Raw genomic sequence first — 22,196 nt, 5'->3', positions numbered from 1 at the left:
CTCAGCTCACTGCAAGCTCCGCCTCCTGGGTTTACGCCATTCTCCTGCCTCAGCCTCCCGTGTTGCTGGGACTACAGGCGCCCGCCACCTCGCCTGGCTAGTTTTTTGTAGTTTTTAGTAGAGATGGGGTCTCACTGGATTAGCCAGGATGGTCTTGATCTCCTGAACTCGTGATCCACCCGTCTCGGCCTCCCAAAGTGCTGGGATTACAGGCTTGAGCCACCGCGCCCGGCCATTAATACTGCTTTCTAAATGTATTAAGACACTCCCCAATGGTATATGTACCATTTAAAATTGTCAAATGCTTAGGTATTTTAGTTAGGAGCAGACAGCTAGGCTAAGATTTCTTTTCCCAGCTATGTACTTTATGTGCCCTTAGGCAGAGTTTTGTGCATTCTTGAGTTAATTTTTGACATCTCACTGGCTTGACCAAATTGTAATGTTCAGAGAACTAAAGCCTAAACTTAGTGTGTTTCAAGCACTTGATTGGAACTTTTCATTAAATACATTTTCTTTTCTTTTTTTTTTTTGAGACGGAGTCTCGCTGTGTCGCCCAGGCTGGAGTGCAGTGGCGCGATCTCGGCTCACTGCAAGCTCCGCCTCCCGGGTTCCCGCCATTCTCCCGCCTCAGCCTCCGAGTAGCTGGGACTACAGGCGCCCGCCACCGCGCCCGGCTAGTTTTTTGTATTTTTAGTAGAGACGGGGTTTCACCGTGTTAGCCAGGAGGGTCTCGATCTCCTGACCTCGTGATCCACCCGCCTCGGCCTCCCAAATTACAGGCTTGAGCCACCGCGCCCGGCCCATTAAATACATTTTCTTATGGGGCATACATACTACAGGCTACAGATACTGAAACATTATAATATTACTCTAATCACATAACCCCAGAAACAAAGAACAAATCCCTATCAAGCCCACATAATTACAAGGTCCTTAAGACAGGATCCTCCCAATTTTCTGTGGCTATACCAACTCATCATTTGGTGATATTTAAACCAGATGGTAATGTCTCATCCTTGCCAGGCTTTAACTTGGAAGAGATGAGAGGTAGGAGCTCTTAGTATTTGTATTCTGTTATCTTTTTATTTATGGGACAGTGGGGAAAGGGGTGGATGTAAGAGAAGTTTATACAGTGAAATTTGAGTATTGCTTCCACTTTGTAAAATTCCACATCTTTAAACTTTTCCCTGTGTCAGAGAGGCTCTCATTCAATATGATGCATTTTGGACAAATTGAGAACAGCCACCAAATTTTCCAGTGGGGGGCTGGCTTCAGGGATTTGTGGTAGAGTATGGGTTTGGGGTTTTTAAAAATTGTACTTGGTAGCAGCCTATTCTTCTGGGTTCCTCTATAACTACTATTTTTCTCTGGTAACCTTGTGGCTTTTCCCATCTTCCATTTCTAAAATACATTTTTGATTTGTAGAATATATAGTTGGTCATCAAGATTTTTTTGACAAGAACAAAATTTAGAATTTGATTTAGGATTCTAAGATAATTTGGTTTTGAGGGGTGACATTAGCCAGCTAGGAAATGAAATCTTCAAGATAATAGAGATTTTGTGGAAAGAATACTAGAGTAGAAATCAAAATATTGGGTTTCTGGCATGTGTTCCATTATGTCCATGTTATCCTTGAGCTCCTAACCTTAAGCAGGGTCATGACTATTTTCAGAGCTTTATTCTATTGACCTGCCTATAAAATGGGCAGACTAAAATATCAGCCCTTCTTTACATAGTGAGGCCTAAAGAGGTAAGGAATCTTGCCCAACTCCTGGTGGAGCCAGGATTTGAACTTAGGTGGTGCAGGTCCTCAGTTACTGCTCTTAACTACTGTATTGCCTCTAATATAACCATAGTAATGATATAAGTGTGATTTCATGAGATGATTAATGGGAATTATGAATCTATTATTTTTGTTTATATACTTTATATCCTGGTAGGTTCAGCAAAACAAAACCAAAACCAAGATACTTGCTGATTTTTGCTGCTAAGGCAGATCCATTTTATAGAAAAGGAAACAAACTGAGCTTGAGAGAAGTGAGTTGCCTAAGGTGACACATCCTTGAAAGGACAAATTGAATGTTGCAAACCATGGCTCTTTATTCCCAAGTTCAGTGTTCTTCTAATTTAATATATAATGGCTCCCTTCATAGATCGAGATCCTAGCCTGCTTCTCTCTTTCATCTCCCCTTACAGTCTTTTTTTGGCCGTGGTCTTCTCTCTCTTCCTTCTGGCCACCCAAACTTAAATGCATTAATAATAATAGTATGCTGCATGTATACAGTTATCAAAGTACCATTTAGATTTGTGTGTTTTATCTACTTATCAGTATTTATGAGCTTAGCCCATTCATATACTGTTAGTTTGTTGGCTCATTTATATGTAAACTCCTGGCTCATCAACTCCAGTGACCATTCAGCTTCACATAGGAAGAGTATTTAGGACTCGGGGCTCCCTATATAAATGTACCTCTGCCTCCCATCACAGTCATTCTGGGGTTCATCCCAGAATTACTTAATTAGAATCTCATTTGGGCGTAAGTGTTTGAATTTTAAAAAGCTCCTCTGGAAGCTCTGCTAGGTTTGAGACCCACTGGTTTAGGTAATTTCATGACAGGTTTAGGCAGCTAATATAAGGAATTCTCAAAAAAAAGAAAATCTAAAAACCAAAATCCCTCAAAATATAGGAAACAAAATAAAAAGAAAAAAAGAAAAAAATAAGGAATTATCTTACCTGTTGACTTCAAATTAATCAGAAATTTCTCAGTTCTACGGAAAACTGGGCAATTCTTTTTGTCAACTCTGTTGAATGAAGGAATGAATTGAGCCCTTGGAGTTGGTTGTGGTCTCAATTCAGTACTTACTATTGATATGTCAGTAAGTGCATTGTGTTAAAGTCCTAGGTGGCTCATGCCTGTAATCTCAGCACTTTGGGAGGCTGAGACGAGGTTAGTAGTTCGAGACTAGCCTGGCCAATATGGTGACGCTCTGTCTCTACTAAAAATATAAAAATTAGCTGGGCATGCTGGCGTGCACCTGAAATCCCAACTACTCGGGAGGCTGAGGCAGAAGAATCGCTTGAATCTGGGAGGCGGAGGTTGCAGTGAGCCGAGATCACGCCACTGCACTCCAGCCTGGGCGACAGAGCGAGACTCCATCTCAAATAAATAAATAAATTTTAAAAATAAATAAAGGAACTCACAATTGACTGGTGAGAAAGATTAGCAAGTATGATGTATGCAAGGAATAGAAGTTATATACCGAGTGGTTAAAGGTTGGGGGATATGGAGGTGGATGAGAGGGAGCTGTCTGGGAAGGCTTTGCTTCACTTGGATTAGAGTAGGGTTGCGGGAGGAAATAGGTGTGTAGAATGAGAATGAGGGTCATGACATCCCCCTACAAAACAACAATATTCAAGGAAGGAAGAGAATTTGGTTGGAGGTACCAGGAAATGTGTTGTTGTTAGGAAGCTAAGGAGAAAATAGTAAGTTCATTGTTAGTAGTATTTCAGAGTTAGGTGGCTTAATGGTGATATTTCTGAAGTCTCAACTCTAGACACAGCTGTAAAACTCTGGAAAAGTAGATAATTACAGTTTTTATAGAGTATATCCCATTGATACCAGGCAGCCATTCAAATGAAAACCAGTTTTATCAGGCTGCAGCTTCCTCATATTTTAGGCTAAAGTGGATTATCTTTCAAATCAAATTTATTTTGGACCATGGCAATACATTTGAACGAAATAAAGCGTTTGATAATACCAGCACGCTACTACAGTCACACAGCGCATAGTCTGAAATATATCATAGGGTAAGTTTCTTTTAAGATCTTTTGACATACTTATCTACCATCCTAAATTGAGCATGCCTATGTATTATTAGTGCATCCTTATCTCTTTAACATGGGAGATCTAGCCTTGAAGCTTGGTCAGTATCTTAGTTCATTTGTGTTACTATAACTATATCTGAGTCTGGGTAATTTATAAATAATAGAAATTTATTTCTTGCAGTACTAGAGACTGGGAACTCTTAAGATCAAGGCACTGTCAGGTTTGATGTCTTGTGCTGGCCAGGTCTCCACTTTCAAGATGGTGCCTTGAATGGTATGTGGAAGGGCAAAAGGGGCCTAGGGTGTAGGTTCCTGCAACTCTTTTATTTATTTTATTTTATATTTATATTATTATTTTTTCTTTGAGACAGAGTCTCACTCTGCCACCCAGGCTGGAGTTGAGTGGCTCGATCTGGGCTCACTGCAATGTCTGCCTCCCAGGTTCAAGCAGTTCTCCTGCCTCAGCCTCCTGAGTAGCTGGAATTACAGGTGTGTGCCACCATGCCCAGCTAATTTTTGTATTTTTAGTAGAGACAGGGTTTTGCCATGTTGACCACTCTGGTCTCGAACTCCTGACCTCAAGGGATCTGCCCACCTCGGCCTCCCAAAGTGCTGGGATTACAGGCTTGAGCCACAGTGCCTGGCCTAATTTTTGTGTTAAATATGTTTTGTAGAGATGAGATTTTGCCATGTTGCCCAGGCTGGTCTCAAACATCCAGGCTCAAGCAATCCACTTGGTTGGCCTCCCAAAGTGCTAGGGTTACAAGCGTGAGCCACTGCACTTGGCCTACCATTCATTCATTCTTTCATTCATTCATTCGACAGAGTTTCACTCTTGTTGCCCAGGCTGGAGTGCAATGGCGTGTGATCTTGGCTTACCGCAACCTCCGCCTCCCGGGTTCAAGAGATTCTCCTGCCTCAGCCTCCTGAGTAGCTGGGATTGCAGTTACGTGCCACCATGCCCAGCTAATTTTTTGTATTTTTAGTAGAAACAGGGTTTCTCCATGTTGGTCAGGCTGGTCTTCAACCCTCCACCTCAGGTGACCTGCCCGCTTCAGCCTCCCAAAGTGCTGGGATTAGAGGCATGAGCCACTGCACCCAACCTTATTATTATTTTTTAGAGATGAGGTCTTGCTGTGTTGCCCAGGCTGGAATGTAGTGGTGCTATTGTAGCTTACTGCAGTAGATGGGACTACAGGCATGTGCCAGTATGTCTGGATAATGTTTTAACATTTTGTAGAGATGGTTTCTCACTGTGTTGCTCAGGCTTGCTTCTCACTCTCTCTCTCGTCTGTCTTCAGCCTCCCAGGTAGCTGGAACTACAGGTGCATGCTGCCATGCCTTGCTAATGAAAAATAAAATTATTTTTGTAGGGTCCTGCCATGGTGCTCAGGGTGGTCTTGAATTTGTCTTCAATTACTTTCCTTTCCCTTCCCCTTTCTCCTCCCCTCCCCTTTCTCCTCCCCTCCCTCTCTCCTTCCCTTCCCCTTCCCCTAACCTTCTTATTACCCTCCCCTTTCCCATCCCCTTCCGTTAACTTTCCCATTACCCTCTCCCTTGCCTTCCTTTCCTCCTCCCCTACCTTCCCCCTCCCTTCCCCTCTCCTCCCTTCTCCCTTCCCTCTCCCCTCCTTTTCCTCCCCTTCCCTTTTTTCCTTCCCCTCCCCTTCCCTTCCCCTCACCTTCCCCATTTCCCCCTTTCTCTTTTTCTCTTTCTCTTCCCTATCCTTTCCCTTTCCCCTTTCCTTTCCCTTTCTGTTTCCTTTCCCCTTTCCCTTTCCCTTTCCTATGGAGTCTTGCTCTGTCAACCAGGCTAGAGTGCAGTGGCACCGTCTCAACTCACTTGTCTCTGCTTACTTTGCAACCTCTGCCTCCTGGGCTCCAGTGATTATCATGTCTCAGCCTCCTCAGTAGCTGGGATTACAGGCGCCCACCACTGTGTCCTGCTAATTTTTGTATTTTCAGTAGATACGGGGTTTCGCCATGTTGGTCAGGCTGGTCTCGAACTCCTGACCTCAAGTGATCCACCTGCCTTGGCCTCCCAAAGTGCTGGGCTTACAGACATGATGAGCCACTGTGCCCGGCCCTTCTTTCTTTTTTTAATACAATTGCAAATGTGTCATCTTTAGATGGGATATTGACACAACAAAGATTTTGCTGTCTTGCAGTATTTTTTGAGGCTCAGACTGATTTTTGGTCTCACTTCTATTCGTTTCCTGACCCTGCTGTTAAATCTCCAGGAGTGACCAGTTTATAAAGGACTAAAGGTGCGTCTGTTTACAGATTTAATGAGGCTTTAAAGTTAGGGTGTGGGATATTTAAGCTTCCCCTGCCCTTAGTGCCCAGGTAGGTTTGGGTGTTGCTTAGGCAAGGTTGGGGGCAGAGTCCAATCCCTTTCCTAAATCCCTTCCCCCTGACAGACAAATCATTTTGGAATCTTTTAAGTATATAATCTTTTCTTAACCTTGGCAGCCTCAGTTTTCTGCCAGAAATTTTTTCTTCCCTGGATTCTAGGTATGGAAAAAACACAATGAAAACTAGTTACTAAAGAACCTCCTTGAAAAAACTGTGAAATTATGTATACTTGAGTACAGCATGGCTTGGTATAGACATGCTGAAGTAATATGTGCACCAGTTATAATTGATGTAGGGGGAAGGATCTGAAATTTCTTCTGATCCCGTTCAGTGATTGAAGTATCATAAAATGTCTGTGAATGACGTGAAAGAAATAATGTTTTCCTGTTTAGAGGACCTACAAATACAGATTATTATTATTGCCAAGTTTTATTAAAAGTGGTGAAAGAGGAATTTAATGTGACTAATGCTTAAAAAGTAAATAGCAGGGTATATCCCTTTGTTACTACTATATTTTTATTTACTAATATTCCATAGAAACAGTGCTTTGCATTCCCAAGTATTTAATATTCAGAAGCTAAAAATAATCTTTGAAACAAGTTCTTTTTTTTTTTTTTTTTTTGAGACGGAGTCTCACTCTGTCGCCCAGGCTGGAGTGCAGTGGCCGGATCTCAGCTCACTGCAAGCTCTGCCTCCCGGGTTCACGCCATTCTCCTGCCTCAGCCTCCCGAGTAGCTGGGACTACAGGCGCCCGCCACCTCGCCCGGCTAGTTTTTTGTATTTTTTAGTAGAGACGGGGTTTCACAGTGTTAGCCAGGATGGTCTCGATCTCCTGACCTCATGATCCGCCCGTCTCGGCCTCCCAAAGTGCTGGGATTACAGGCTTGAGCCACCGCGCCCGGCTGAAACAAGTTCTTTAAAACTGATAGCTTTCACCATGACCTATCTGTAAAAGTTATAATTTTAATACAAGTTCTCATTCCTTGGTACTTATTTTTAATAATGACTATTAAAAAAGTCCACATGATTGCGTTGGTATTTTCAGGGTCTTTTGGTGATAGGACTTTAGGGAAGACTGGGTTGACCCAGGTATAACTTTTCTAAAAATGTTGACATTGTAAAAATAGGTGGTCAATAAATCACTATTAGTGAATGGATAATACACTTGAAGGGGCTGTGTTTTATTTTTTTATTTTGTTTTATTTTTTTTGAGACGGAGTCTCACTCTGTCGCCCAAACTGGAATGCAGTGGCCGCATCTCAGCTCACTGCAAGCTCCGCCTTTCGGGTTCACGCCTTTCTCCTGCCTCAGCCTCCCGAGTAGCTGGGACTACAGGCGCCCGCCACCTCGCCCGGCTAGTTTTTTTTTTTTTTAGTAGAGACAGGGTCTCACCGTGTTAGCCAGGATGGTCTCGATCTCCTGACCTCGTGATCCGCCCGTCTCGGCCTCCCAAAGTGCTGGGATTACAGGCTTGAGCCACCGCGCCCGGCCGGTTATATGTACTTTCTAAAACTTCAGTAATAAGCCTTACATTTGTATTTAAATTATTTTAAATAGATTCTGTTGCTTAGCTTTTGCCCCAGTAAGAGAATATGCAGTCAAGAAGTTTTGTATAGTGGGCACACAAGAAATGGCATGGTATTAGGTTGGTGCAAAAGTAATCGTGGTTTTGCCATTTTGCATTTTGCTTTAATGGCAGAACTGCGATTACTTTTGCACCAACCTTATAAATGTGAAATACTGCTATCATGGAACCATACCTAGGTTTGCTGGCTACAGTGTTAACTTTTGTGGTATACAAGTTCAATTCCATTGCCATCCCAGCAACTCTACTCTCAGTGTGTTGTCTCCTTTACCCTTGAACTGTATATCTAAAAAAAACTTAAAAGCATGGAGATATTAACAGTATATGCTCTTACTTTAAAAAGCAAGGTTGGGGCCGGGCGCGGTGGCTCAAGCCTGTAATCCCAGCACTTTGGGAGGCCGAGACGAGCGGATCATGAGGTCAGGAGATCGAGACCATCCTGGCTAACACTGTGAAACCCCGTCTCTACTAAGAAATACAAAAAAACTAGCCGGGCGAGGTGGCAGGCGCCTATAGTTCCAGCTACTCGGGAGGCTGAGGCAGGAGAATGGCGTAAACCCGGGAGGCGGAGCTTGCAGCGAGCTGAGTTCCTGCCACTGCACTCCAGCCTGGGCGACAGAGGGAGACTCCGTCTCAAAAAAAAAAAAATGACCATTGGAGAAATAACAATGGGGAAAATGGAGGAGGGCTTTAACCTGTGTTAAAGTAGCTACGATAAAATATGCTAGTTGACAAGTACATGCCAACTAGGGTTAGGCTGGAAGGGTAGGGTCCTTAAAGGTAAGGTTTAGAGGTCAGATGCTCCTTGAAAGTTGAGTTGCAGCACTTTTTGTAGAGGAAAATTAATATTTCAGTGGTCAGAACTTAACATAATTATAATTGTTACTTTTACTTTACAATTTGATGAAAAAACCTTTATATTTGTAAAATCAGTTCTCACCATAGTCCTAAAAGGTAGTCTGTCCTTTTTTTTTTTTTTTGAGACAGGCTCTCACTTTGTCATCTAGGCTGGAGTGCAGTCTCTGCCTCCAAGGTTCAAGCAATTATCTTGCCTCAACCTCCTGAGTAGCCAGGATCACAGGTGTGCGCCACAATGCCTGGCCAATTTTTGTATTTTTTGTAGAGACTTGGTTTTGCCACGTTGGCCTGGCTGGTCTTGAACTCCTGGCCTCAAGGTCTGTCTGGGCTTCCCAAAGTGCTGGGATTACAGGCATGAGCCACTGCTCCTGGCCCTGTTTGGAAGATCTTGAATGCAATTCTTTGTATTACAAAGCTTTTCTGATAGATACCTGTCAGTGAGTGGCGATTAGACTCCATCGGGGCTCGTAAATAGTTAACTCTGCTTGTCTTTTATAGGAGGAGTTTATAATAGTTGTGATATACCTGGTTCTACCTTTTGCATTTGTGCAGGTGTTTTAAGGGCATATTACTGACCTAAAACCATTCACTTGATGAGAAAGTGGTCTTTTAAATTATGTTTCATATATCGATTATTCTGATCTTTATATTAAAGTTAAATTTTGTCATCCTCACCTGAAAGGTTTGCTAACTTGCAAGTGCATTTATTCTATGATGACTGGGTTTCATAGAACATATACAATTAAAACAATGCTTTGGTCCTTAGTTGATGTTATTCTTGGTAAACTAACAAGAATGTGCTTTTGTGACACTGATTTCTAATTGGTTTTGTCTGCAGGGAGTTAGAGCCAACTTTTGTTGCCTCTGTAGAGCATATACTTTTTCATTTTGCTAATTATCAGATCTCAAAATGACAGCCTTTCTATACTTAGAAAGATAAAAACAGTATTCTAATATATTAAATATGTGGGTGTTAATAGCAGATCCTCTACAGCGTGAATTTTCCTGGCATTTTTTGGAAAAATCTTCAGCATCTTTTGAAAGTTGTTTTCACAGTGGTTGACTTTATTTTTTAAACATTTCTCTCAGTTAAATCTGCTTTTAGTTGTTAAGTTAGTGCTGGCACTGAGGAAAATGTTTACCTGATGTTTCTCAGGCCTCTGAGGATTTTGAAGCTTCAACTTTCTACTTAATTGCCTTCCTAAGGAAATACATTTTTGAGTCTTAAGGAAACTAATTGAACTTTTCTTTTTTTTTTTATTTTATTTGAGACAGAGTCTCGCTCTGTCGTCCAGGCTGGAGTGTAGTGGTGCGATCTTGGCTCACTGCAAGCTCCGCCTCCCGGGTTCACGCCATTCTCCTACCTCAGTCTCCCGAGTAGCTGGGACTACAGGCGCCTGCCAGCACGCCCGGCTAATTTTTTGTATTTTTTTGGTAGAGACGGGGTTTCACTGTGTTAGCCAGGATGGTCTCGATCTCCTGACCTCGTGATCCACCTGCCTCGGCCTCCCGAAGTGCTGGAATTACAGGCGTGAGCCACTGCACCCAGCCTGAACTTTTAAATAATAAGGTTCTTGTACTTTATCTTGTAAGGGTTAAAATAAAACCATTTTCAGGTTATTTTTGTTTGTTTTTTTGAGACAATCTTGCTCTGTCGCCCAGGCTGGAGTGCAGTAGCATGATCATGGCTCACTACAGGATTGACCTCCTCGGTTCAAGTAGTCCTCCCACCTCAGCCTCCTGATTAGCTTGGGACTACAGCTGCATGCCACCATGCCTGGCTAACTTATTTTTTTTTTGTAGAGACAGAACCTCACTATGTTTCCGAGGCTGGTCTGTCTGTCTTTCAGAGTCTTGCTTTGTCACCCAGGCCGGGGTGCAAAGGCGTAATCTCCACTCTCTGCCACCTCCACCTCCTGGGTTCAAGTGATTCTCCTGTCTTAGCCTCCTGAGTAGCTGGTTATAAAGTATGAGAGAGTTATTTTATCAGGTACATGCCACTACGTCCGGCTAATTTTTGTATTTTTATTAGAGATGGGGTTTTGCCATGTTGGCCAGGTTGGATTTGAACTCCTGACCTCAGGTGATCCGCCCACCTTGGCCTCCAAAAGTGCTGCGATTACAGGCGTGAGCCATTGTGCCCAGCCCCCAGGCTGGTCTTGAGCTCCCACGTTCAAGCAGTCTTCCCCCTTTTGGCCTCCCAAAGTGTGAACCCCACCACACCTGGCTTACTTTCAAGTTTTGAAAGTAAAGGAAATTAAAATAATCTCAGCAAGGAATTTATATGGAACTGCATGTAATCTACAAATTCATATTACATCTAGTTAGTTTGTAAAGGCTGTTTTATGTTAGCAAGTGATTTATGATCCATTTTATTGGTAGGGAGTATAAGTTTTACTTTTTGGCCAGCTTACATTATATTCCTTTTAGACACTTAAGCATCAAGTTAAACATTATCACAATATTTCTAAGTGGGGATTTGGATTGTTTATTTGGCTACGTAATTTGAGGATTCTTTTTCTTTTCTTTTTTTTTTTTTTTGAGACGGAGTCTCACTCTGTCGCCCAGGCTGGAGTGCAGTGGCCGGATCTCGGCTCACTGCAATCTCCGCCTCCCGGGTTCACGCCATTCTCCTGCCTCAGCCTCCCGAGTAGCTGGAACTATAGGCATCCGCCACCATGCCCGGCTAATTTTTTTGTATTTTTAGTGGAGATGGGGTTTCGCCATGTTAGCCAGGATGGTCTCGATCTGCTGACTTCGTGATCCACCCACCTCAGCCTCCCAAAGTGCTGGGATTACAGGCGTGAGCCACCACGCCCGGCCCCGAGGATTATTTTTCAAAATTTTCACCTTAGAAGCTTTATTATGATCTCTTGTATTTACCTTTCATAATGACTTCCCCTACCCCCCATTTAAAAGTTATGGTTGGCTTCTGCCGTGCCTCACACCTGTAATCCTGGCACTTTGGGAGGCCTAGATGCGAGGATTTCTTGAGCCCAGGTGTTCCAGACCAGCCTGGGCAAATAGTGAGACCTCATCTCTACTTGAAAAAAAGATTCATGTCCCAAAGAGACCAGACTTTGCCAAAGGTATCAGTTCCATATGACAGTGAACATTACAAATAAATTTGATTTTTTTATTGGAGTCTAGTTTTGTAACTGACAGTGAATGTCCCAAAACTGAATGACATTTATCTCTTCTCTCATTCTTTATAACCAGAAGAGACGACAGAGTTTGTAGTGATCTATTTTAATGCAAAATGATCTTCTCAAACTATTTCTTTAAACATACCCACTTATGAACATCCTTATTGACAGATATGTACTAGTTTCCATTTGATGAATCATTTTCAGGATTCATTTTAGCTTTAGGCTAAAATAAGCATACTGTGTATATATTCATACATAAAAGAAGCTCATTTTAATTTGTAAAACTTTAATATATAGGCTTTTGAGAACATCAGATTAATATCTTTATCATTGTGTTTTGGGATTAGAAGGTATATTATCTGATCAATCAGCAAATAACGTATATCACCTGTAAGTCTTAGTTGTTAAAATTTTCAGGCCGTTTTGAAACTGTTAAGACTAAATATTTGAACATTTACTTCTATATTCTGACACATTATTTTTGATATGCTTTTGATCTCACCTGAACCCAGATCATTTCTGAAAACCAACAGCTTTTATAACACATTAGAAGCAAAGCTCTGAGCAATATAAAGACTTCTTGTTAGCCTACCATAGAATATGAAGAAGCAGTGTGATTTCCTTTTGCTAGGATGTGTTCTGTACAAATTAAACACATTACTTTAGCTTTTAGTTATTGAGTTGAACAAAAACAAATCAGACTTTAATCTTTTCACTTGGGATGGAGGTATTTTTTAACTTTAACAAAGTATAGTGTGTTTTAACTGACATTTTAAACATTAACCATAAAAGACAGTACAACCATGTTAAACACTTGAAGACCTTACCCATCGCTTTTAGCTTAACATTTTATCATGCATCGCTGGTGGGCATTTTTACTGAAGTCTTTGCTATCACTAAAACAAAACAATTTCATTTATGTGTTTATTTTAGAGCTAGGGTCGTGCTCTGTTGCCCAAGCAGGAGTGCAGTGGCACAATCATAGCTCACTGTAAACTTGAACCACTGGGCTTAAGTCATCCTCCTGCCTTAGCCTCCTGAGTAGGTAGGACTACAGGTTTGCACCACTATGCCTAATATTTACATTTTTTGGTAGAGACGGGTAGAGACTGGTCTCAAACTGTTAGATTCAAGTGATCCTCCTGCTGCTGCCGCCCTAAGTGCTGAGATTACAGGCATGAGCCACTGTGCCTGGCCGTTATTTTTATTCTAAACTAAAAGCAATCTATAATGATAAGTTCCAGCAGTACAGATTTGAAATGTTAAAAAGCCTCTTTTCTCCTTATTATTGTGATATTGTTTAAAATCTGCATATGTAAAGTTCAACACAATGTTATTAGCTTGGTGCAAACGTAATTGTGGTTTTTGCCATATGTGTATGTAGGTAATGGCAAAATTACAGCTTTTGCCACATACATGTATGTATTTTTTTTTTTTTTTTAGTAGTGGCAAAAGCTGCAATTACGTTAGCACCAACCTAATACATGTTTTTGTTCTAGTTTTTTGCTCATTGAAGCTTGGGTATCTTTCCATATTTAGAACATCTAGATTTTTTTAATTATAGCTGAGTGGTATTTTATTGTTGGTTATAGATACACCAACATTTATTTAGGTTATTCTCTACTGATAGATGCTTAAATTTTAACTTGAAGGAATTTTGCAGTGAATTTTCTTTTGCCTATATCCAGGTGTTGTGAGTGGTAATAGATATTTATAAATTCCTATCAGAAAATCACTGGGTCACGGCCAGGCGCGGTGGCTCATGTCTGTAATCCCAGCACTTTGGGAGGCTTAGCCAGGTGGAACATTTGAGGTCAGGAGTTTGAGACCAGCCTGGCCAACATAGTGAAACCCCGTCTCTACTAACAGTACAAAGGTAGCTGGGCATGGTGGTACATGCCTGTAATCCCAGCTACGTGGGAGACTGAGGCAGGAGAATTGCTTGAACCTGGTATGTTCAATTCTTGCTTGCAGTGAGTGAAGACCGTGCCATTGCATTCCAGCCTGGGTGACAGAGTGAGATTCCATCTCAAAAAATAAATAATAAAATAAAAATAAAATTGCTGGGTCACAAGGCATGCGCTGTTAATCTGATAGGTAAAAACAATTAAAAACAATGAGAATTTGTATATTTCTTGAATTCTGGTTGAAGTTGGGCGCCAGTCTTATAATTGACCATTTTTCCCTTTTGGCTGTTGATACAATTTGTCCATTTTTCTATAAGTTACTATTTTTTCTTATTGATTGGTATGAACTCTTTATAAATCCAGCACTTTTAAATGCTATGTAATATTCAGTGTTATTATAATACCATAATAATCATACATTCCTAATGTAATGCTGCAGTTAATTTCATTCATGTATTTTTTTTTCTTTATTATTTTATTTATTTATTTATTTTTGAGATGGAGTCTTACTCTGTCACCTAGGCTGGAGTGCAAAGGCGTGATCTTGGCTCATTGTGACCTCCACCTCCTGGGTTCAAGCGATTCTCCTGCCTCACACTCCTAAGTAGCTGGGACTACAGGCATACGTCACCACACCCGGCTAATTTTTTTTGTATTTTTTGTAGAGACAGGGTTTTGCCATGTTGGCCAGGCTGGTCTCCTGACCTCAGGTGATCCGCTTGCCTTGGCCTCCCAAAGTGCTGGGATTACTGGCGTGAGCCACCGTGCCTGACCATTCATGTATTTTGTTGACTCTGGTTGAATTGTTTTCTTTTTTTTTTTTTTTGAGACAGAGTCTCGCTCTGTCGCCCAGGCTGGAGTGCAGTGGCCGGATCTCAGCTCACTGCAAGCTCCGCCTCCCGGGTTTACGCCATTCTCCTGCCTCAGCCTCCTGAGTAGCTGGGACTACAGGCGCCCACCACCTCGCCCAGCTAGTTTTTTTGTATTTTTTAGTAGAGACGGGATTTCACCGTGTTAGCCAGGATGGTCTCGATCTCCTGACCTCGTGATCCGCCTGTCTTGGCCTCCCAAAGTGCTGGGATTACAGGCTTAAGCCACCGCGCCCGGCTGAATTGTTTTCTTAGGATAAACTTGGTATAAAATTGAGTTTAAAGGCTGTGAATTTCCTCATTAATATATTCACACAATCTGAAATAATACATTTAATATTTAATACATATTTAATGCATTTTGGATTATATTTAAAACAAGGATTTAAATTACCTATAACCCTACCAATAAGGACAACCACCGTTGTGAGCCTTTTGCTCTAGATAGCTTTCCAGTGTTTTATTTTCTATTGTAAAGCCTGTTCTCCCCCACCCCTTAACATATATAGGGAAGATCTTTCCACATTAGTAAATAAAGATGTAGGCTGGGCACGGTGGCTCATACCTGTAATCGCAGCACTTTGGGAGGCTGAGGTGGGCAGATCATCTGAGGTCGGGAGTTTGAGACCAGCCTAACCAACATGGTGAAACCCTGTCTCTACTAAAAATACAAAATTAGCTGAGCATAGTAGTGGCACATGCCTGTAATGCCAGCTAGTCGGGAGGCTGAGGCAGGAGAATTGCTTGAACCCGGGAAGCGGAGGCTGCAGTGAGCCGAGGTCACATCATTGTACTCCAACCTGGGCAACAGAGTGAAACTGTCTCCAAAATAAATACATAATACATACATACATACATACATACAAACAAAATCTATACTACAGGGTACATTTTTCCTTTTTTACTTTTTTCATTGTATTAAAATATTAAAATGTACGTAACATTAAATTTTTGCCTTTGTAACCATTTTTAAGGATACAGTTCACTGGCATTGGGTACATTTACATTGCTGTACAACCGTCACCATTGTCTGCCTCCAGACCCTTTCATTATCCCAGACTGAAACCTATTAACGCATTTTTATACCTTTAGCTGTTCTCTTGTTGTGGACATTCATTTCCAGTTTTCTCCCTTTGTAGGTAACAATTGACATATATATATGTGTATATAAAAAAATATATATATGTATTTTTACTTGTCTGATTACTTCCTCATGATGGCAGTTCTTCCATGATAGGACAATTCTCTAGAGAACAGTTTATATGAGTGTACATATTAAGGACAATTTTTTTTTTTTTGAGACGAAGTCTTGCTCTGTTGCCCAGGTTGGAGTGCAGTGGCGTGATCTCGGCTCACTGCAACCTCTGCCTCTCATGTTCATGCGATTCTCCTGTCCCAGCCTCCTGAGTAGCTGGGACTACAGGCGCCTGCCACCCCACCTGGCTAATTTTTGTATTTTTAGTAGAGACAGGGTTTCACCATGTTGGTCAGGCTGGTCTTGAACTCCTGATCTCAGGAGATCCACCCGTCTCAGCCTCCCAAAGTGCTAGGATTACAGGTTGAGCCACTGTGCCCGGCTAAGGATGACTTTTAAAATTGGATTTGGATGTCAGTTTTTCTCCCCCTGACACCACTGTAGAATTTACCCTTAGTTTAATAAGAAAAGTTAATGTGGGCCAGGCTCCGGTGGCTCACACCTGTAATCTCAGCACTTTGGGAGGCCAAGGTGGGAGGATCATTGGAGCCGTAGAGTTCGAGACTGATCTGGGCAATACATGTACCTAGACCTCGTCTCTAACAGAAACCTTAAAAAACTAGCTGAGTGTGGTGGTGTGTACCTGTGGTCTCAGATATGGGAGGCTGAGGTGAAAGATCGCTTAAGCTCAGGAGGCAGAGGTTTCCACGAGCTGTGATCATGCCACTGCACTTAAGCCTGGGCAACAGAGTGAGACCCTATCTCAAAAAAAAAAATTATAAAAGTTAATGTGATTGGAATATTAAATGTGTTTTTTTAAAGTTATAGATATATAGTTGTTATATAAAAAATGAGATACTTCTATGGTAATACAGAAGTCAAAGTGTCTTTTGCCTAAATGAGTGTTTTTTAACAGGCTCAGTGACATTGCTCAGTGGGAAGATTTGTGGGGAGAGGTATATGTGATATTTATTTGGGAAAGGGTGTTCACACATATTTTGCTGTTCTCCTGGACAAAAGGTTGAAAAACCACTACTTTGTGTTCTATTTTGTTTGATTGGTTAGAATCAGATTTACCTAACCTGGGTTTTAATTGTAAAACAAAATTTTAAATGTCAAATACTTACAAGTTATTCTAATAAGAGCCTGTGCTTTCTCCTAGGATTGGCAGCCACCATTTGCATGTGATGTTGATAAACTTCATTTTACGCCGCGTATCCAGAGACTGAATGAATTGGAGGTAATGTCTTCACTAGTGTTCTGTTTGCCTGTATTCCAGGGGGACCCTCTTTGAAATTATTGGGATATTTTAAAATTGTTACAGAATCACCATTGTAAATCTGTTTTTAGATTTGTATTTGAGCAAATAAGAACATTTCTTTCTGTAGAGAACAGGTCTTTAAAATATCAAATTGGCTAGGCATGGTGACTAACACTTGTAATCTCAGCACTTAGGGAGGCTGGGGCAGGAGGGTTGGCCTGGGCAACATAGTGAGACCCTCTCTCTAGTAAAACATAATTAAAAAATTAGCCAGGTGTGATGGTGATGGTGTGTGCCTATAGTTCCAGCTACTCAGGAGGCTGAGGTGGGTGGACTACTTCAGCCTGGGAGGTCAAGACTATAGTGAGCCATGGTTGTGCCACTGCACTCTGCACTCCAGCCTGGGCAACAGAGCAAGACCCTGTATCATATATATATTTACATATGTGAAGATACACACACACACAAAATTGTATTTTTTTTGTAGGGATGGAGTCTCCCTATGTTGCCCAGGCTGGTCTCAAACTCCTAGGCTCAAGTGATCCTCCTGCCTCTGCCTCCCAAAACTGGGCATATAAAAGCTTCTTTGTCATATAATTTTAAACAATAATATGGCATTGTGCTTACAGTACTACTTCAGTTCCTTTCAGAGTGCCTACTTACATCACAGGAAGGTTTACTGAGTGTTTAATTCCTTGTTTGTCACGTGGTAGGGGCTGAATTAAATTTTTTTTAAAGTCACTTAAAATTTTTACTTTTTTTATTATCGAGTCCTGCTCTGTCGCCCAGGCTGGAGTGCAACAGCATGATCCTGGTTCACTGCAACCTCTGCCTCCTGGGTTCAAGTGATTCACCTGCCTCAGCCTCCCAAGTAGCTGAGATTACAAGTGTGTGCCACCAAGCCCAGCTAATTTTGGTATTTTTTTTTTTTTTTTTTGAGCCAAAGATTTATTTATTCATTTCTTGGATTTGAAGTACTCTTCGATAACATCCTTGGCCTGAGACTCCTTTCCATAGTCCTTAACTACTGCACAACTGCAACCAACCACTTTACGGGGTTTCCCCTCTCTGTCAGTTTTACAGAGGCCTACCCATTCTCCTTGTTTCTTGTTGTCATCAACCTTAATTAGGTTGATCTGGTGTTCAGCACAAAGGGCCTCCACCAACTTGACATACATAGGCTCATCACAGTTGGATGCAAGCACACAAAGATGGGCTTGGCGCTTGTCTAAGGCTTTGGCAGATTCGCGAATTCCACGTGCTAGGCCATCGTGGATGAGGGCGGTCTTCAGCACCTCTTGTAAAGCATTATTAACGTCCATTACACCTCCAGCAGCAATGCCTTCCTCGGCCACGGCGGTGGGTTACGGGTGAAGCGGAATCTTGATCGCACCCAAGCCTCCGCCTCCGCGCAACTCCGCGGCGGCAGGGAAAGAGAAATTTTGGTATTTTTAGTAGATATGGGGTTTCACCATTTTGGCCAGGCTGGTCTTGGAATCCTGACCTCAGGTGATCCACCTGCCTTGGCCTCCCAAAGTGTTCGGATTACAGGCATGAGCCACCATGCCTGGCCTGAATTAAATTTTTGTTGAGTTAATGTGTGTGTGTTTTTTTGGGGGCGGGGGGACAGAGTTGCTGTGTCGCCAAGGCTGGAGTGCTGTGGCACAATCTCAGTTCACTGCAACCGTTGCCTCTTAGGTTCCAGTGATTCACCTGCTGCAGCCTCTTGAGTAGTTGGGATTACAGACGTGTACCACCACGTTCAGCTAATTTTTATGTTTTTAGTAGAGATGGGGTTTCACCATGTTGGCCAGGCTGGCCTCAAGTGATCTGCCCATTTTGGCCTCCCAAAGTGCTGGGATTACAGGTGTGAGCCACCACACCCGACCATGTATAATTATTATTTTTTTATTTTTCTTTTTTATTGAGATGGAGTTTCGCACTGTCACCTGGGCTGGAGTGCAGTGGCGTGATCTTGGCTCACTGAAACCTCTGCCTCCCAGGTTCAAGCGATTTTCCTACCTCAGCCTCCCGAGTAGCTGGGATTACAGGCGCCTGCCACTACGCCCAACTAATTTTTTGCATTTTTAGTAGAGATGGGATTTCACCATGTCAGCGAGGTTGGTCTCAAACTCCTGACCTCATGATTCACCCATCAAGCGATTTTCCTACCTCAGCCTCCCAAAGTGCTGGGATTACAGGCGTGAGCCACCACACCCAGCCATATAATTATTATTTTGAGATGGAGTATTGCTGTCTTGTCCAGGCTGGAGTACTGTGGTATGATCTCAGCGCACTGCAACCTCTGCCTCCCGAGTTCAAGCTGTTCTCCTGCCTCAGCCTCCTGAGTAGCTGGGATTACAGGCAAGCGCCACCACACTCGGCTGATTTTTGTATTTTTAATAGAGATGGGGGTTTCACCATGTTGGCCAGGCTGGTCTTGAACTCCTGACTTTGTGATTCATTTGCCTCGGCCTCCCAAAGTGTTGGGATTACAGGCGTGAACCACCGCGCCCAGCTGGCCATGTATAATTATTTAACCAGCTATATTTTCTGTATTTTTGGCTGTTTCTCATTGAATTTAGAAAGTGGTATTATATGATTCTGCTGAAAGAGCATTAAATTTAAAAAAAATTTTTTTAAGTGGTATTGTACTTAAATATTCTGTGAAAGAAAATATCACATGGGCAGGTAATAGGAGCTTTAAAATAAGCTAAATGAGATGAAAACTCAATCAATTCTTTGTCTTTTAGGCTCAAACTCGAGTAAAATTGAATTTCTTGGACCAGATTGCAAAGTACTGGGAGTTACAGGGAAGTACTCTGAAAATTCCACATGTGGAGAGGAAGATCTTGGACTTATTTCAGCTTAATAAGGTAATGGGCTAATGATCATCTTACCATCTTACTCATTTAATAATCTTACTGACAGAATGAATTTGATCTTCTTTGCCTTAAAAAGGAACTTACTGCTCAGCCAGATGGCTCGCGCCTGTAATCTCAGCACTTTGGGAGGTCAAGGGAGGAGGATTGCTTGAGACCAGCCTGGGTAACATAGGAAAACTCTGTCTTTACAATAAATTAAAAAATTAGACAGGCATGGTGGCATGTGCCAGCTGTTTGGGCGGCTAAGGAGGGAGGATCACTTGAGCCCAGGAGATGGAGGCTGCAGTAAGCTGTGATTGCACCACTGCACTCCAGTCTGGGTAACTGAGCAAGACGCTAAGACGCTGTCCCAAAAAAGAAAGAAAGAACAAAGGAACTTATTTTTTGAGATGTGCAAAATGAGGTTCTCAAGTCAGTTGAGTGATGAGGATCATCAGGCTCTGCTTCCCAGGTTTTGAAACCTTGTGGAATATTTTGCTGCCACCTGTTTTTCTCATTTTCACACTTTACAAAATTCTGCAAACTATTTCTTTTATTACAGATAAGGAAACTGAGGCTCAGGGTGATAAAAGCTAAAAGCACTGAGCCATGGCTGGACATGGTGGTTCATGTCTGTAATCCCAGCACTTTGGGAGGTCGAGGCTGGTGGATCACCTGAGGTCAGGAGTTCGAGACCAGCCTGACCAACATGTCGAAATCCCGTCTCTACTAAAAATACAAAATTAGTTGGGTGTGGCGGCACATGCCTGTAATCCCAGCTACTTGGGAGGCTGAGGCAGGAGGATCGCCTGAATCCAGGAGGCGGATGTTGCAGTGAACCAAGATTGCGCCATTGCACTGCAGCCCGGGCAACAAGTGAGAAAGTCCGTCTCAGGGAAAAAAAAAGAAAAAAGAAAAAAAGCTGAGCCATAATTCAATACCAGGCCCAATTGATTCTGAACTTTACGTTCTTTCCATCAAACATGCTGTCATGCATCCTAGTCTTTAGTTTTTGGAGATTTATTTAAGAGTCCAGAGTAAGACCAAGTATTATAGTCCCTTCTTTGGTAGAGATTTAGTTTTAGGTAACCTGGTTCTTTCCACATGATTGCTTTGGGGATGTGAAAAGTAGCTTAGAGGGGACAAAATGTTTATGGACCATGTTGTCAAGAGAGATGTTTAAAATTTCTAACTTAAAATTAATAGTGTGTATATATGTGTGTGTGAGTATATATGTGTGTGTGTGTATATATGTATATGTGTATATATATTTGATTGGCAAAACATGTTTTTAAAAGATAACCATAGCCAAGAATATTTTCCCCTTGGAGTCATACTTAGGTGCGATTAGAAGTGACTCCATATAGTTGTTTCTAATTTTGCTATTTTAACAGTTAGTTGCAGAAGAAGGTGGATTTGCAGTTGTTTGCAAGGATAGAAAATGGACCAAAATTGCCACCAAGATGGGGTTTGCTCCTGGCAAAGCAGTGGGCTCCCATATCAGAGGGCATTATGAACGAATCCTTAACCCCTACAACTTATTCCTGTCCGGAGACAGCTTAAGGGTAAGTTTGGGGGCTAGCCTTAACCTGTTTTATCTTACTCTACTTATCAGTACATTGTCTTTTCAGGAAAATGAAAAGGCCTTGATTGTGTTTGGGAGACCTTGTTTTAGAAGACCTTGTTTTGTCAGGGCGCGGTGGCTCACTCCTGTAATCCCAACACTTTGGGAGGCCAAGGCAGGTGAATCACCTGAGGACAGGAGTTTGAGACCAGCCTGGCCAACATGGTGAAACCTCGTCTCTACTAAAAGTACAAAAATCAGCTGGGCATGGTGGTGGGTGCCTGTAATCCCAGCTACTCGGGAGGCTGAGGCAGGAGAATCGCTTGAACCCGAAAGGTGGAGGTTGCAGTGAGCCGAGATCGTGCCACTTCACTCAAGCCTGGGCAAAGAGCGAGACTCTGAGACTCCATCTGAAACAAAAAAATACCTTGTTTTGTGCTTTTTCCTCTAGTGTTTTTGTTCTGCTTTGAGAGAAACTATACTTAGAAGTTTGTTTCTGGAATGAATAAGATTGTGGAGGAAATTTTTTTACTGTCAAAAGCTGAGGAGTTGATTATTATCTACTTGTTACAACTTTGCATTCTCTTTAAATTTAAAGTAGCTAAAGTATTCCTGGCTGTCATATGAAGGTATAAACTGTGAAATAACTTACCTACCTATTCTCTTTTGCCAGCTGAGATTTTTAAGGAGATTGTCAGAATGTTGATATGGTAAAAGATAGGGGATTTTATAATGCTGCATAGCTAATGGGTTCCTCTTCTAGTA

The 22,196-nt window shown here is 42.0% G+C and overlaps 1 protein-coding gene and 1 pseudogene across 1 annotated transcript in view; one reads left to right on the top strand and one right to left on the bottom strand.

The window, feature by feature from the left end:
• The first annotated feature begins 16,680 nt into the window (after positions 1-16,680).
• KDM5B (lysine demethylase 5B) overlaps positions 16,681-22,196 on the top strand; it is a 57,404-nt gene continuing 51,888 nt past the window's right edge. Inside the window, exons 1-4 of the mRNA XM_017896446.1 lie at positions 16,681-16,698; positions 16,905-16,982; positions 19,757-19,879; positions 21,262-21,432. Of these exons, the coding sequence (XP_017751935.1) occupies positions 21,331-21,432 (102 nt within the window). The 5' untranslated portion in view covers positions 16,681-16,698; positions 16,905-16,982; positions 19,757-19,879; positions 21,262-21,330. The remainder of the gene's footprint in view (positions 16,699-16,904; positions 16,983-19,756; positions 19,880-21,261; positions 21,433-22,196) is intronic.
• Positions 17,951-18,360, bottom strand: LOC108545084 (40S ribosomal protein S12 pseudogene; annotated as a pseudogene).

This window comes from Rhinopithecus bieti, unplaced genomic scaffold, assembly GCF_001698545.2.
Source record: "Rhinopithecus bieti isolate Rb0 unplaced genomic scaffold, ASM169854v2 scaffold_24392, whole genome shotgun sequence".
NCBI classification, from domain to species: domain Eukaryota; kingdom Metazoa; phylum Chordata; class Mammalia; order Primates; family Cercopithecidae; genus Rhinopithecus; species Rhinopithecus bieti.
The sequence above is the reverse complement of the archived record's forward strand: the minus strand, read 5'-3'. Positions and strand labels throughout refer to the sequence as shown.